The sequence below is a fragment of the Bufo bufo genome, chromosome 2, assembly GCF_905171765.1.
Source record: "Bufo bufo chromosome 2, aBufBuf1.1, whole genome shotgun sequence".
Lineage (NCBI taxonomy): Eukaryota > Metazoa > Chordata > Amphibia > Anura > Bufonidae > Bufo > Bufo bufo.
The window spans coordinates 259,255,219-259,271,382 of NC_053390.1; the positions used below are offsets into that span (position 1 = coordinate 259,255,219).

Below are 16,164 nucleotides of genomic sequence, written 5' to 3' on the forward strand. Positions count from 1 at the left end.
TCCCAGAACTGCCAGCAACATAACTAGACTGGGGTAAGGTTAAGAAAAAATTAAAAATCATATATGAAATTCTTGTAATTCTGTGGCCAAGAGGAGATAAAAAAAAAACTGGATGGCCCCTTCAAACACATTTCTTTTGGTGTTATTTGCGTGTTTTCCTAAACAACTGTGTGAACCACTTTTCTTTTTTTGCTATACAGATGTCAAAATGGCAGAAAAAAGCTTCAACGTGCTGTAAAAAAAAAAAAGAAAAAAAAGCAGCTAACCAAAATGCCAGCACCAAAAATGTGTGCAAAAACACTTCTTAAAAAAAAAAAAAAAATTATAAATTCCAAAAGTGTCATTAAAAACCTATGTGTGAATTCACCTTTAGGCCCCTTTCACACGAGCGAGTTTTCCACGTGGGTGCAATGCGTGATGTGAACGCATAGCACCTGCACTGAATCCTGACCCATTCATTTCAATGGGTCTGTGTACATTTTTTCTCTCGCATCAATTCTGCGCTGCGTGAAAAACGCAGCATGTTCTATATTCTGCGTTTTTCACGCAGCCCTGGCCCCATAGATGTGAATGGGGCTTTAGTGAAAAACGCATTGCATCCGGAAGCAAGTGCGGATGCAATGCGTTTTTCCACTGATGGTTGCTAGGAGATGTTGTTTGTAAACCTTTATTTTTTTTAATCACGCGCGTGAAAAACGCATTGTACCCGTGCGGAAAAAACTGACTGAACTTGCTTGAAAAATGGTGCGAGTTTCACTGAATGCATCCGGACCTAATCCGTCACGCTCGTGTGAAAGAGGCCATAGGATTGTTTCTGGAGTTTTGCAGCAAAAATGCCAGCTCCAGATGTTAGCTGAAAGTCTATGGGAAATAAAAAGCACAGAGCACACAAGACTTAGCTACAGGAAAAAAAGTCTGTAAATGAAACTTTGCCTAAAAAACACCTGTAAAAAATAAATAAAAATGCATGAATTTAATGAGAATTTTTTTTTACAAGCCAAATAAAATTGCCCACGTCTCGCTGCCTGTTTAAAAGGTTGAACAGTGACTTCTAGGATAGCTACCTTGCAGAACTTACTAAGAGCTGATTTGCATTCCTTCTTCTGAAGATGGACTAGTATATATTTTTTGCTCTCCTTACATACAGTGTATGTTTGTTTTACCCTTTTAAACAAATGTGACAACTTATGCATAAAACTAAGAGCCAAGAGGTGGGATGCAGTGATCACATGACAGCTTGGCACTATGAAATGGATACAGCAGACACATGGCCATCAATTAAAAATGCCTTTGGTGAGATTAATGATGGTCCAACATGATGGGTAAGCCACATACACTGATGCAGACGAAATCTCACCTCTAAGGCAGGAGGGGTGTATGATTAAAGTTGTCGAACTGGAACTGAGAAAGGCCATTAGATCAGAAACCAAAGGAGCCAGATAGTGAAAAGCCCTGAGGAAGCAAACTAGAGCCCAGAAACAAGAGAGATGTGAAGATGTAGTGCATTGGAACCGATCTTAAACTACTTCACTCTAGAATTTTGCCATAAAGGAACACATCCTATTTATTTTTATGGGGTTTATGATGCCAAAATGCATCCAGGACACACAAAGGCAGCATGGTATGTCTTTGATTGGATCTGTCATGTATTGCACAAAATGACATCGGTCTGCATTCGTTTTACATTCAATTTATCATGGTCTTTAATGTCTCTTTAATGTGCATTAAAAAATTCTGATTGAAAAACGGATGCAAATTAGGGTATACCTGGCAGATTTGCGATCCACTGTAAATCCATGGATATATGGGATAGTTTCTGTATTGAGTGCACATATAAATGCATTCTCATGAAGGGCACACCGGCAGAGATGTCTGTCACGTGTGTACTGTACCTGTATTGTATTCCTATGCATCAGTTATCCAATCAGAAGAAGTAAAAAAAAAATGCTTCAAAAAGAATGCACTGTACACTTGTATGTGTTCCAGAACCCCCAGAATAAACACAGATGTAGACCAATGTGTCAATGCATTTGGCATCAGATATTGATGAAAGATACAATTCTTTCTTTTAGATGTCATGTAGGTGTGCCGTCATACGCAGCAGATGGCACAAAATTTGACGACTGAAGATCCGTTCCGTTCACCTTAACGAGGTTTGCAGAAATCCACGTGGTTGCCGCCCCATTCAAATGGATGGAACTGAAAATCTGCCGCGTGTGAAGGCACCCTAGCCTTGCCCTAAGGGTTATCAGTTAAAGGGAAATATAATTTATCTGGGTAAGGGCCCTTTCAGACGGCAATAGTGCGGATCCGCAAAACATGAAAACCGACCGTGTGCGTTCCGCAATTTGCGGACCGCACATGGCCGCAACCCTACTAGAAAATGCCTATTCTTTTCCGCAATTGCAGACAAGAATAGGACAAGCTCTATCCGGAGCTGTGAAACGGAACCACGGATGCGGACAGCACACGGTGTGCTGTCCGCATCTTTTGCGGGCCCATTTAAATGAATGCGTCCGCACCCGTTCCTCAAAATTACAGAACGGATGCGGACTCATTCATACGGCCGTCCGAATGAGCGCTAAGGCCTAGTTAACACAGTCAGTGTTTGGTCAGTGATTTCCATCAGTGATTATGACACAAAACCAGGCGTGAAGGCTACACAGAGAGAAGGTATGATGGAAAGATTTAGGCCTCATGCACACGACCGTTGTTTTGGTCCGTATCCGAGCCGCATTTTTTGCAGCTTGAATGCGGACCCATTCGCTTTAATGGGGTCGCAAAACGGATGCTGTCCGCATCCGTTGCTCTGTTCCGTGGTTTTGCAGACAATAGGCAGTTATATTAAAGGCTGTCCGTGCCGTTCCGCAAATTGCGGAACACACATGCACGCCATCCGTGTTTTGTGGATCCGCGATTTGCGGACTGCAAAACACACAACGGTCGTGTGCATGTAGCCTAAGGAGAAAGTGTGGTAGAAAAAGGTGCACAAGCAACAGGGATAACTGCAGCCTTGAAAGGATTGTCAAGAAAAGGCCACTGAAGAATTTGGGGGAAATTCACAGAGAGAAGGTATGATGGAAAGATTTAGGCTGGGTTCACACGAGCGGATGCCGTGCGAGGCATCCACTCCGTGAAAGAGTGCCAAGACCCGATGCAGACTGCAGAGGCACGGAGCATTAACATGACTGATAATGCTCCGTGCCTCTCTGTGACCTCTTTACTACGAAATCACTATGAGATAAAGTTGTCACTGTGATTTCGTAGTAAAGAGGTCACAGAGAGGCACGAAGCATTATCAATCATGTTAATTCTCCGTGCCTCTGCAGTCTGCATCGTGTCTTGGCTGTCATTCACGGAGCGGATGTCACGCACGGCATCCGCTCGTGTGAACCCAGCCTTAGGCGACATGCACACGACTGTTGTTTTGGTCGTGTGGACAAGAATAGGCAATTACATCAATGGCTGTCGAACACGAACGCCATCCGTGTTTTGCGGATCTACAATTTGCGGACTGCAAAACACACAACGGTCGTGTGCATGAGGCTTTATACCTGTTCTGTGTTTTTAACCTGCACCTGGTTTTGGCTAACAATTACTGATGAAAAAAACTGATCAAATCACTGAAATGTGAACTAGGCCTAAGGATACAACCACACAGCAAGGCTGCACAGCGGTTGAGTATTGGGCACTAACGAAGACCGCGCTGTTTAGTCAATCTGCATTGTTAACAGCCACGTGGTATTGAAGGTGCTGCATGGCCAGTAACAAAGCAGGCAAAATAAACAACTCCTTCATTGTTTAATTAGAGCCCGTTGTGGCTGCGTCGCAACTGCGCCATGTGGTCGTACCTTTAAAGTCCATTTAACTGAGCACCTGAAATTAAATAAAGATTGTATTTAATAGCAAAAAAACTCATGTTTAGGGCATGCTCACATGTTGCTTTTTTAATGCATTTTGCGATCATTTGTATAAATAATGCTACAAAGAATATGATAGAAGTTCGTGATTCATCTCAAGATACACAGTTCATATATAGCCTTAGTTCACACAGTACAGAATTACAGTTCAGTTCTGTCTGCAGCTTTTGCAGCCCGATTGAAATGAATGGGTCCACATCCGATCCGCAGATGCGGACAGAAACTACGGCTGTGTGCATGGACCCTTAGGGCTCATTCAGACGGCCGTATGCTATCTGCAAAAATGCGGATCCGTTTTTTGGCGGATTAGATGCTGACCAATTCACTTCTTTGGGGCCCTTTTCTATTCCACGGTTCCGCAAAACAAATGAAACATGTCCTACACTTGTCCGTGAAAATCAGGACATGGCCCCATTGAAGTCTATGGGTCCGCAAAAATACTGAATGCTATGCGTTATTTCCTGCCCTCTCCCATTTGGGCATGGCAGACAGATTCACTCCAATCAGAGAACGCTCCCCTGTAGTGACTTCATTAGATCATCGTACATTACAGTAATCAATGCAGTGTTCTTCTGTGGGCATCTTTATCTAGGACTATCAATAGAATAAGGGTCCTTACAAGAATTTGCACTGGCTATTTTCTGGGCTGTAAAAATGCCAGGATAACCTTGTGCGTTTTTTTTAGCCACCTAGAGTTTTTGCCACTTTTTTAGGGCTTTTTGTAAACATTGGGAGATTTATCAAAAGTGGTGTAAAGAAAAACTGTCTTAGTTGCCCACAGCAACCAATCACATTCCTCCTTTCATTTTTCAGAACTCCTTTGTAAAATGAAAGGTGGAATCTGATTGGTTGCTATGAGCAACTAAGCCAGTTTCCCTTTAAACCAGTTGTGATAAATCTCCCCCATAGTGTTTGCCCACTAGCAATTTCTTCATGGTGTCTTTCCCATATAGACAAGGTGATGTGAAAACACCTGAAAAAAACACCACAAGCTCCAGCATACTTTGTTTTTAAAACCAAAAACTAGTAGCAAGAATACGCTTGTGTGCCCTTTGTTTCATATTTTACCTAGACCTTCAGCTGTCGTTTTTACAGAAAAAAACCTTCAAAGTGCAGAAAAACGCAGGCAAAAATGCGTGACAGCACTCTAAAAGTAAATTCACCTTGCGGATTTGCATGCAGAAAATCTGCATGAAATCATCACGAAAATCACATTAAAAACCTCACACAAATCTGCACTATTTATCACTGTGCGTTTTTTGTTGTTGCAGATTTTCTGTTTATGATAACTCCATTAAAAAGTCTATGGGTAAAATCCCTCCACATAAGGTGTGGAATTGCGCAAACAAATGACTTGCTGCGGATTTGAAAATCCGCACAGCAGGTCGATTTCTGCACTTAAAAAATACGCAAAGTGTACAGGAGATTTGGGAACTCTCATTCACTTTGCTGGTACTCTATTACACGCCGGTTTTTCTACACTAAAATCTGTGCGAAAAAACCCTGCACAAAATCTCCACCTAAGGTTGTCATTCTTTCATAGCAATTCTACACCTACTATTATCATGAGGATTACCTTGTATATATCATCTTCCACTCACAGCAGCAGTGAGCTGATAATGGATTACCTATCTCTATAGGAGGTCTTATCATTTGTCCTGACTGCTTCATAAGGACAATATTTTGTAACTAATTTTCAATGGCGCAGCACTGCCAAAATGAAAAACGGTTAAAAAAAAATATAGTCTTCTATGAATATTGAGATTAATAATCTCAATAAAACAGTTAAACATTTATAAGAGACTGGTTTATTATAGAACAAGCAGCATATAGAAATACACTCCCTACCTGCCAAGCCTCCAGCTGCTGGGACAGATTCAGCTTTTGTTGAATGGCATCTAATAGTTGAGTGTTCAGTGACATCAAATCAATTCTACATTTTGCCAGCTCCATTTCCACAGCGTTTTTCCTGAATAAAAAAAAACATTCATAATAAATGCACAAGATCTTTTGTTTTTACAACATACAGAAATATACAAATATACCTAAAATCCAGTATAATGGTAAAGTGATGGCATTTTATGAGCTCAGAAATCCTGTACTTGCCTCAAAGATGAGAAATAGCATTAGTTTTGATTCCCTAAGGCTACTTTCACACTTGCGTTCGGAGCAGATCTGTCTGGTGTCTGCACAGACGGATGCGCTCCTATAATGCAGACGTTTGGATCCGTTCAGAACGGATCCGTCTGCATTATAGTTCAGAAAAAATTCTAAGTGTGAAAGTAGTTCAGACGGATCCGTCCAGACTTTACATTGAAAGTCAATGGGGGACGGATCCGTTTGAAATTGCACCATATTGTGTCAACTTCAAACGGATCCGTCCCCATTGACTTACATTGTAAGTCTGGACGGATCCGTTTCGGAGGCCAAGCGGAGCCAGACTGAGGCATTCTGAGCGGATCCGCATCCACTCAGAATGCATTGGGGCTGGACGGATGCGTTCGGGGCCGCTTGTGAGAGCCTTCAAATGGAGCCCACAAGCGGAACCCCGAACGCTAGTGTAAAAGTAGCCTAATACAGGTGCATCTCAATAAATTAGAATATCATGGAAAAGTTTATTTATTTCAGTAATTCAATTCACTAAATGAAACTCATTATATAGATCCATTACACACAGAATGATCTATTTCAAGGCTTTATTTCTTTTAATGCTGATGATTATGGCTTACACCTAATGAAAGCCCAAAAGTCAGTATCTCAGGAAATTATTGTGAAAAAGTTCAATATTGTAGACTCATGGTCTCACACTCACTATCAGCTAATCAACACAAAACACCAGCAAAGGTTTCATAAGCCACATGCCTAAATTGAGGTCCCTCAGTCTGGTTCACTAAGCTATACAATCGTGGGAAAGACCGCTGACTTCACAGTTGTCCAGAAGACAGTCATTGACACCCTCCATAACTAGGGTAAGCCACAAAAGGTCATTGCTAAAAAAAGCTGGCTGTTCACAGAGTGTTGTATCCAAGCATATTAAAGCCCCCATCTCAAACATTGGGGGCATATCGCAAGGACAAAGTCCACAAAGTGACGGAGGGAGCATCGCATATGGGCGGCTGCCTTCTATTCACTTATATGGGACTGCTGAAAATAGCTTGGCTATTTCCATAAGCCCCATAGAAGTTAATGGAGCAGTAGCCACGCTAGCGTGGTGCGCTCTCCATTTATTTCAATGGGACTGCTGAAAATAGCTGAGCGCGCGCTTCTGCTATTTTCAGCAATCCCATAGGAATGAATAAATGAATAGAGGGCAGCTGCACATGCGCTGTACGCCCTCCTTCACGTTGCGGACTCCGTTCTAAATATATTAGCAGGTCCCACAGGTAGGACCTGCACCTGTAAGACATTGGGGGCATATCCTAGCGATATGCCCCCAATGTCTGGTATGATACAACCCCTTTAATGAAAAGTTCAGTGTAAGACCTCATGCACACGGCCGTTGTTTTGGTCCGCATCCGAGCCGCAGTTTTGGCGGCTCAGATGCGGACCCATTCACTTCAATGGGGCCGCAAAAGATGCGGACAGCACTCCGTGTGCTTTCCGCATCCGTTGCTCCGTTCCGAGGTCCGCAAAAAAAATATAACCTGTCCTATTCTTGTCCGCGTTTTGCGGACAAAAGTAGGCAGTTATATTAACCACCTCCGGACCGCTGTACGCACAGACGCGTCCTGGAGGTGGTTGATTCATTCCGAGTGGACGCGCCGGCGCGTCCTCTCGCGATGGCCGAGATTTCCTGTGAACGCGCGCACACAGGCGCGCGCGCTCACAGGAACGGAAGGTAAGAAAGTGGATCTCCAGCCTGCCAGCGGCGATCGTTCGCTGGCAGGCTGGAGATGTGATTTTTTTAACCCCTAACAGGTATATTAGACGCTGTTATGATAACAGCGTCTAATATACCTGCTACCTGGTCCTCTGGTGGTCCCCTTTGTTTGGATCGACCACCAGAGGACACAGGTAGCTCAGTAATATGTTGCACCAAGCACCACACTACACTACACCCCCCCCCCCCGTCACTTATTAACCCCTTATTCACCCTTGATCACCCCTGATCACCCCATATAGACTCCCTGATCACCCCCCTGTCATTGATTACCCCCCTGTCATTGATCACACCCCTGTAAAGCTCCATTCAGATGTCCGCATGATTTTTACGGATCCACTGATAGATGGATCGGATCCGCAAAACGCACACGGACGTCTGAATGGAGCCTTACAGGGGCATGATCAATGACTGTGGTGATCATCCCATATAGACTCCCTGATCACCCCCTTGTCATTGATTACCCCCCTGTCATTGATCACCCCCCTGTAAAGCTCCATTCAGACGTCCGCATGATTTTTACGGATCCACTGATAGATGGATCGGATCCGCAAAACGCACACGGACGTCTGAATGGAGCCTTACAGGGGCATGATCAATGACTGTGGTGATCACCCCATATAGACTCCCTGATCACCCCCCTGTCATTGATCACCCCCCTGTAAAGCTCCATTCAGATGTCCGCATGATTTTTACGGATCCACTGATAGATGGATCGGATCCGCAAAACGCACACGGACGTCTGAATGGAGCCTTACAGGGGCATGATCAATGACTGTGGTGATTACCCCATATAGACTCCCTGATCACCCCCCTGTCATTGATCACCCCCCTGTAAAGCTCCATTCAGACGTCCGCATGATTTTTACGGATCCACTGATAGATGGATCGGATCCGCAAAACGCACACGGACGTCTGAATGGAGCCTTACAGGGGCATGATCAATGACTGTGGTGATCACCCCATATAGACTCCCTGATCACCCCCCTGTCATTGATTACCCCCCTGTCATTGATCACCCCCCTGTAAAGCTCCATTCAGATGTCCGCATGATTTTTACGGATCCACTGATAGATGGATCAGATCCGCAAAACGCACACGGACGTCTGAATGTAGCCTTACAGGGGCGTGATCAATGACTGTGGTGATCACCCCATATAGACTCCCTGATCACCCCCCTGTCATTGATCACCCCCCTGTCATTGATCACCCCCCTGTCATTGATCACCCCCCCTGTCATTGATCACCCCTCTGTAAGGCTCCATTCAGACATTTTTTTGGCCCAAGTTAGCGGAATTTTTTTTTTTTTTCTTACAAAGTCTCATATTCCACTAACTTGTGTCAAAAAATTAAATCTCACATGAAGTCACCATACCCCTCACGGAATCCAAATGCGTAAAATTTTTTAGACATTTATATTCCAGACTTCTTCTCACGCTTTAGGGCCCCTAGAATGCCAGGGCAGTATAAATACCCCACATGTGACCCCATTTCGGAAAGAAGACACCCCCAGGTATTCCGTGAGGGGCATATTGAGTCCATGAAAGATTGAAATTTTTGTCCCAAGTTAGCGGAAAGGGAGACTTTGTGAGAAAAAAATAAATAAAATCAATTTCCGCTAACTTGTGCCAAAAAAAAATAATTTCTATGAACTCGCCATGCCCCTCATTGAATACCTTGGGGTGTCTTCTTTCCAAAATGGGGTCACATGTGGGGTATTTATACTGCCCTGGCATTCTAGGGGCCCCAAAGCGTGAGAAGAAGTCTGGGATCCAAATGTCTAAAAATGCCCTCATAAAAGGAATGTGGGCCCCTTTGCGCATTTAGGCTGCAAAAAAGTGTCACACATCTGGTATCGCCGTACTCAGGAGAAGTTGGGGAATGTGTTTTGGGGTGTCATTTTACATATACCCATGCTGGGTGAGAGAAATATCTTGGCAAAAGACAACTTTTCCCATTTTGTTATACAAAGTTGGCATTTGACCAAGATATTTATCTCACCCAGCATGGGTATATGTAAAATGACACCCCAAAACACATTCCCCAACTTCTCCCGAGTACGGAGATACCACATGTGTGACACTTTTTTGCAGCCTAGGTGGGCAAAGGGGCCCACATTCCAAAGAGCACCTTTCGGATTTCACAGGTCATTTACCTACTTACCACACATTAGGGCCCCTGGAAAATGCCAGGGCAGTATAACTACCCCACAAGTGACCCCATTTTGGAAAGAAGACACCCCAAGGTATTCCGTAAGGGGCATGGCGAGTTCCTAGAATTTTTTATTTTTTGTCACAAGTTAGTGGAATATGATGATTTTTTTTTTATTTTTTTTTTTCTTACAAAGTCTCATATTCCACTAACTTGTGACAAAAAATAGAAACTTCCATGAACTCACTATGCCCATCAGCGAATACCTTGGGGTGTCTTCTTTCCAAAATGGGGTCACTTGTGGGGTAGTTATACTGCCCTGGCATTCTAGGGGCCCAAATGTGTGGTAAGGAGTTTGAAATCAAATTCTGTAAAAAATGACCAGTGAAATCCGAAAGGTGCTCTTTGGAATATGGGCCCCTTTGCCCACCTAGGCTGCAAAAAAGTGTCACACATCTGGTATCTCTGTATTCAGGAGAAGTTGAGGAATGTGTTTTGGGGTGTCTTTTTACATATACCCATGCTGGGTGAGATAAATATCTTGGTCAAATGCCAACTTTGTATAAAAAAATGGGAAAAGTTGTCTTTTGCCAAGATATTTCTCTCACCCAGCATGGGTATATGTAAAATGATACCCCAAAACACATTCCCCAACTTCTCCTGAGTACGGAGATACCAGATGTGTGACACTTTTTTGCAGCCTAGGTGGGCAAAGGGGCCCACATTCCAAAGAGCACCTTTCGGATTTCACAGGTCATTTACCTACTTACCACACATTAGGGCCCCTGGAAAATGCCAGGGCAGTATAACTACCCCACAAGTGACCCCATTTTGGAAAGAAGACACCCCAAGGTATTCCGTGAGGGGCATGGCGAGTTCCTAGAATTTTTTATTTTTTGTCACAAGTTAGTGGAAAATGATGATTTTTTTTTTCTTTATTTTTTTCTTACAACGTCTCATATTCCACTAACTTGTGACAAAAAATAAAAACTTCCATGAACTCACTATGCCCATCAGCGAATACATTGGGGTGTCTTCTTTCCAAAATGGGGTCACTTGTGGGGTAGTTATACTGCCCTGGCATTCTAGGGGCCCAAATGTGTGGTAAGGAGTTTGAAATCAAATTCTGTAAAAAATGACCAGTGAAATCCGAAAGGTGCTCTTTGGAATATGGGCCCCTTTGCCCACCTAGGCTGCAAAAAAGTGTCACACATCTGGTATCTCCGTACTCAGGAGAAGTTGGGGAATGTGTTTTGGGGTGTCATTTTACATATACCCATGCTGGGTGAGAGAAATATCTTGGCAAAAGACAACTTTTCCCATTTTTTTTATACAAAGTTGGCATTTGACCAAGATATTTATCTCACCCAGCATGGGTATATGTAAAAAGACACCCCAAAACACATTCCTCAACTTCTCCTGAATACAGGGATACCAGATGTGTGACACTTTTTTGCAGCCTAGGTGGGCAAAAGGGCCCATATTCCAAAGAGCACCTTTCGGATTTCACTGGTCATTTTTTACAGAATTTGATTTCAAACTCCTTACCACACATTTGGGCCCCTAGAATGCCAGGGCAGTATAACTACCCCACAAGTGACCCCATTTTGGAAAGAAGAGACCCCAAGGTATTTCGTGATGGGCATAGTGAGTTCATAGAACTTTTTATTTTTTGTCACAAGTTAGTGGAATATGAGACTTTGTAAGAAAAAAAAAATCAAAAAAAAAATCATCATTTTCCGCTAACTTGTGACAAAAAATAAAAAGTTCTATGAACTCACTATGCCTATTAGCGAATATCTTAGGGTGTCTACTTTCCGAAATGGGGTCATTGTTAGGGGTGGAGCTGGGGCTGTGGCAGAGAAAGGAGAAGAGCATCATGGGTTTGGTTGGATACAGCAACAGGAAGTACTACATACAGGATGTAAACCAGAGTATTTGTTTACATGATGAAAATAGGTCAGGAAGGTCCAAAAAAAAGGCATTAAGAAGATGTACATGAGGTAAGCAACCATATGAGAATATCTGCTAAGAAAAAAAAAAACATAAAAACCTCAGTAAAACCATTTATCTGGGCCATGAAAAGCTGAATAACCCAGAGTAAGCAGTGATTGGAAAGTACACCATTTCGGTAACTCTGCCTTCCAAGGCTGACACATACTGAGGGTTATTCCCATCTCAGGCATGAATGGCTGAGATGGTGCAACCCCTTGTTAGGAACTGGTGAGCTATGCCAGTCATCTGTTGTTGAGCTTTGCCAATCCTAAGTTACCTTCCAATGTTAATCAGGTAAAACCTAAATGAATATACTAGTAAAATATGAGAAAAGAATGATGCATGAACTCATATGAAAGAGTTCATGAGACAACACAAGTTTCTCAAAAAAGATCTTTACACACATGAATTTTGAACGCCAGAATAACCGCATGCATTAATTTGGGCACCTGTGTTTTTTGTTTTTTTTGTGGGTTTTTTGTGGTGTTTTTTGCAAAAACTGTGTTTATTTGTGGTGTTTTTTGCAAAAACTGTGTTTATTTATGGTGTTTTTCCCCTTAAGTGAACACCTGAAAAAATTGTAAGAGCTACAGCATGCTGTGTTTTGGAAATATTTCCACAAGTCTGATACAGTTAATGTTGAGAAATTCTGATTACTTGGCTATAGCTTCATCTCGATCCTTTATGGCCTTCAGCAGCTGATCATTTGTATCATTATTCTGGGTAAGCTCCAGGAGGTGGTCTCGTTCTTCTTTCAGTGCAGACATTTCCACACTTAATAAGGTTACCTGCCAGAAAACATGATATTGTAGTTAGAAGCCAATACTGAATCCCAAATAGTAAAGGGAACCTGTCAGCAAGACCATGCTGTCCTAACTGCAGCTAGTATTATTTAGTGACAGGTTCCATGGTCAAGATGAACAATGTCTTCTTTAGGTTGTACCTGTTTGTGAAGCTGTTGTAGCTCCTCAAAAGTTTGCTTCATTCTTACTTGTTCTCCTTGTAAGAGCTCCCTCAGAGCTTTTGAGTCTTCACTTGTTCGTTTGATTTGTTCCTCCAAACCATCGTCTTCACATTTTCGTGAACTCTATAATGCAAAAGTGATGAGATAATGTATTAAATAAGCATACAAATAATGATAAACCTGAAGTGTGAAATAAACTAGTATTTACCTAGACCTTACATATGTCACTACTACTCTACTCTTTGATGGCAACAATCGCTGTTCATTGTAAACAGATTTACATATCGGCCAGTGTTTTCTCATTTTCAAGCCAAGATTATAGGACTTTAAAGGGGGTAGCAATATTATGGGTTACACAGTGTTCATCAGTAAAAATGGGAAGTAAATTGGGCGCCTAAGAACTATCGTTGAGGCCTTTTGCCATCATTGGTCATTGTATATGTTTTATACTTAATTATAATGCTATACATGAAACTATAGGCCGGTAAGTTTAACATCTGTTGTGGGTAAACTGTTTGAAGGTTTTCTAAGAGATGCTATCTTGGAGGATCTCAATGAAAACAAGCAAATAACATCATATCAGCATGGCTTCATGAGGGATCGTCATGTCAAACTAATTTAATCAGTTTCTATGAGGAGGTAAGTTCTAGACTTGACAGCGGCGAATCAATAGATGTATATCTGGACTTCGCCAAAGCATTTGACACTGTACCACATAAAAGGTTAGAATATAAAATGAGAATGCTCGGACTGGGATTAAATGTCTGTATGTGGGTAAGTAACTGGCTGAGTGATAGAAAACAGAGGGTGGTTATTAATGTCACACACTCAGATTGGGTCACTGTCACTAGTGGGGTACCTCAGGGGTCAGTATTGGGCCCTATCCTCTTCAATATAGTTATTAATGATCCTGTAGAAGGCTTGCAAAGTAAAATATAAATTTTTCCAGATGACACTAAACTGTGTAAAGTAATTAACAATGAAGAGGACAATATACAGCTACAGATGGATCTGGATAGATTAGAGGCTTAGGCAGAGAAGTGGCAAATGAGGTTTAACACTGACAAATGTACGGTTATGCACATGGGAAGGAAAAATACTTGTCACCAATACATACTAAATGGTAAAACACTGGGTAACACTGACATGGAAAAGGATCTAGGAATTTTAATAAACAGCAAACTAAGCAGTAAAAACCAGTGTCAAGCAGCTGCTGCCAAGGCCAATAAGATAATGGGTTGCATCAAAAGGGGCATAGATGCCCGTGATAAGAACATAGTCCTACCACTTTACAAATCGCTAGTCAGACCACACATGGAGTACTGTGTACAGTTCTGGGCTCCTGTGAACAAGGCAGACATAGCAGAGCTGGAGAAGGTCCAGAGGAGGGCAACTAAAGTAATAACTGGAATGGGGCAACTACAGTACCCTGAAAGATTATCAAAATTAGGGTTATTCACTTTAGAAAAAAGATGACTGAGGGGATATCTAATAACTATGTCTAAATATATCAGGTGTTAGTACAGAGATCTCTCCCATCATCTATTTATCCCCAGGACTGTGACTGTGACGAGGGGACATCCTCTGCATCTGGAGGAAAGAAGGTTTGTACACAAACATAGAAGAGGGTTCTTTACGGTAAGAGCAATGAGACTATGGAACTCTCTGCCTGAGGAGGTGGTGATGGTGAGTTCACTAAAAGAGTTCAAGGGGGGCCTGGATGTATTTCTGGAGTGTAATAATATTACAGGCTATAGCTACTAGAGAGGGGTCGTTGATCCAGGGAGTTATTCTGATTACCTGATTGGAGTCGGGAAGGAATTTTTTCCCCCTTAAGTGGGGAAAATTGGCTTCTACCTGACAGTTTTTTTTTTTCCTTCCTCTGGATCAACTTGCAGGATAACAGGCCGAACTGGATGGACAAATTTCTTTTTTTCGGCATTATATACTATGTTACTATAATCACATGACTCTCATTTATGGTCATTTTGCTATTCTCACAACTAAAGGAAATACAGTATATGATATTTTTGTCACCCAAAACCAAACGTTTGTAGCTGTATAATGTATGAAGTACCGCTGCTTCACAAGTATCCAGTATGCTTAATATAAGGCTCTTCAGTTCACTCAGGGCAGTGCGGAGGCTCCCGGCTGGCACGTCTTTGGCAGATGAGGTTTCAGAGGATTCATCCATAGAGGAGTCAGTGGACACTGCAGAATCTGCACTTTCATTTCCCCTAAGTTGGCAGCAAAGAGATCGGACCTGACAATGTGCTTCCCACAGCTGCAGCCTCAACTGAAAGTGCAAGCAAAACACTGGCCAGGTTAATGTACTACAGGATCCACAATACCCAACTATATAATAAGTAATACATAATAGATAATATAAACTATCATACAAAATATCTTCTTCTTCATCCAGAATCTCACTCACTGTAGGCTTAGGGCAGTGTTTCCCACTGCGCATTCACACTGCACAGTGTTGTGAATTTTCTTGATCCACTTGTATGTGACCTCAATGTTATAAAAATGTAATACATAATATTTTCAGTTTTTTTCATTCTATTCTGCCTTTGGAGCAGCAGACATGTTATTGTAAAACAATCTGTGTCTAGATGACATAGAGGCCACTAGTAATACGTTTCCTGGTAGCTGGCCTTTGTTATTATCAGATCATCTTGAAACATAAAGAAAAGGATAATGAAATTTAAAATATCCTCTGTTCCACAATATATGTTCAATCTTACCTTCCCTCACCTTCATCATGGCCTGATTTGCCAAAATCTACACATACAAACCTTAAAATGGCTATAGACATTAGTTGTTTGCCAACCAATAATGGGGACAAGTGGTTCCCAGGACTTTCTGGTCTCTCTTATCATTCGAGATAAGGCCATGCTTAACTGGTGACAGCACTAGATAGGGGCTTGGGAGAGCAGGTGAAATATACCTTTCATGGAGCTTTTCTCAACTGGAATAGTAAGAATAGGAAGTTTTCTTCTGCCAAATTCTGCTCCTGCAATTGCCCTGGGCAGGGCTTCACTGTGATGCGCTCTCTGCATTGAGCTGATGACCATTAGTGGTCTCCTGGTAGGATTCTACAGCTGTCATGCAGATGGGAGGGGCTCTGTGAATTAGCCCAATGCAGAGAGCACGTCAGAGTGAAGCTCCGCCCTGGGCACTTGCAGGAGCAGAATTTGGCAGAAGAAATGTTCCACAAAAGATATATTTGTCCTCTTCTTTCCCGACCCCAC

The 16,164-nt window shown here is 42.3% G+C and overlaps 1 protein-coding gene across 3 annotated transcripts in view; it reads right to left on the reverse strand.

The window, feature by feature from the left end:
* The window catches only part of BICDL1 (BICD family like cargo adaptor 1), a 122,090-nt gene that overhangs the window by 8,723 nt on the left and 97,203 nt on the right, over positions 1–16,164 (reverse strand). The window contains exons 6-10 of one of the 3 annotated variants that reach the window (XR_005776181.1): positions 14,988–15,206; positions 12,890–13,033; positions 12,604–12,734; positions 5,769–5,889; positions 1,358–1,465 (exon numbers count right to left, since the gene is read on the reverse strand). Coding sequence is in view for 2 of the 3 variants with exons in the window: in XM_040416518.1 (XP_040272452.1) it covers positions 1,415–1,465; positions 5,769–5,889; positions 12,604–12,734; positions 12,890–13,033; positions 14,988–15,206 (666 nt within the window). In the remaining variant the exon portion in view is untranslated. Of the gene's footprint in view, positions 1–1,282; positions 1,466–5,768; positions 5,890–12,603; positions 12,735–12,889; positions 13,034–14,987; positions 15,207–16,164 lie in introns of those variants that run through there. The other 2 variants (XM_040416518.1, XM_040416517.1) reach the window with 2 other exon arrangements.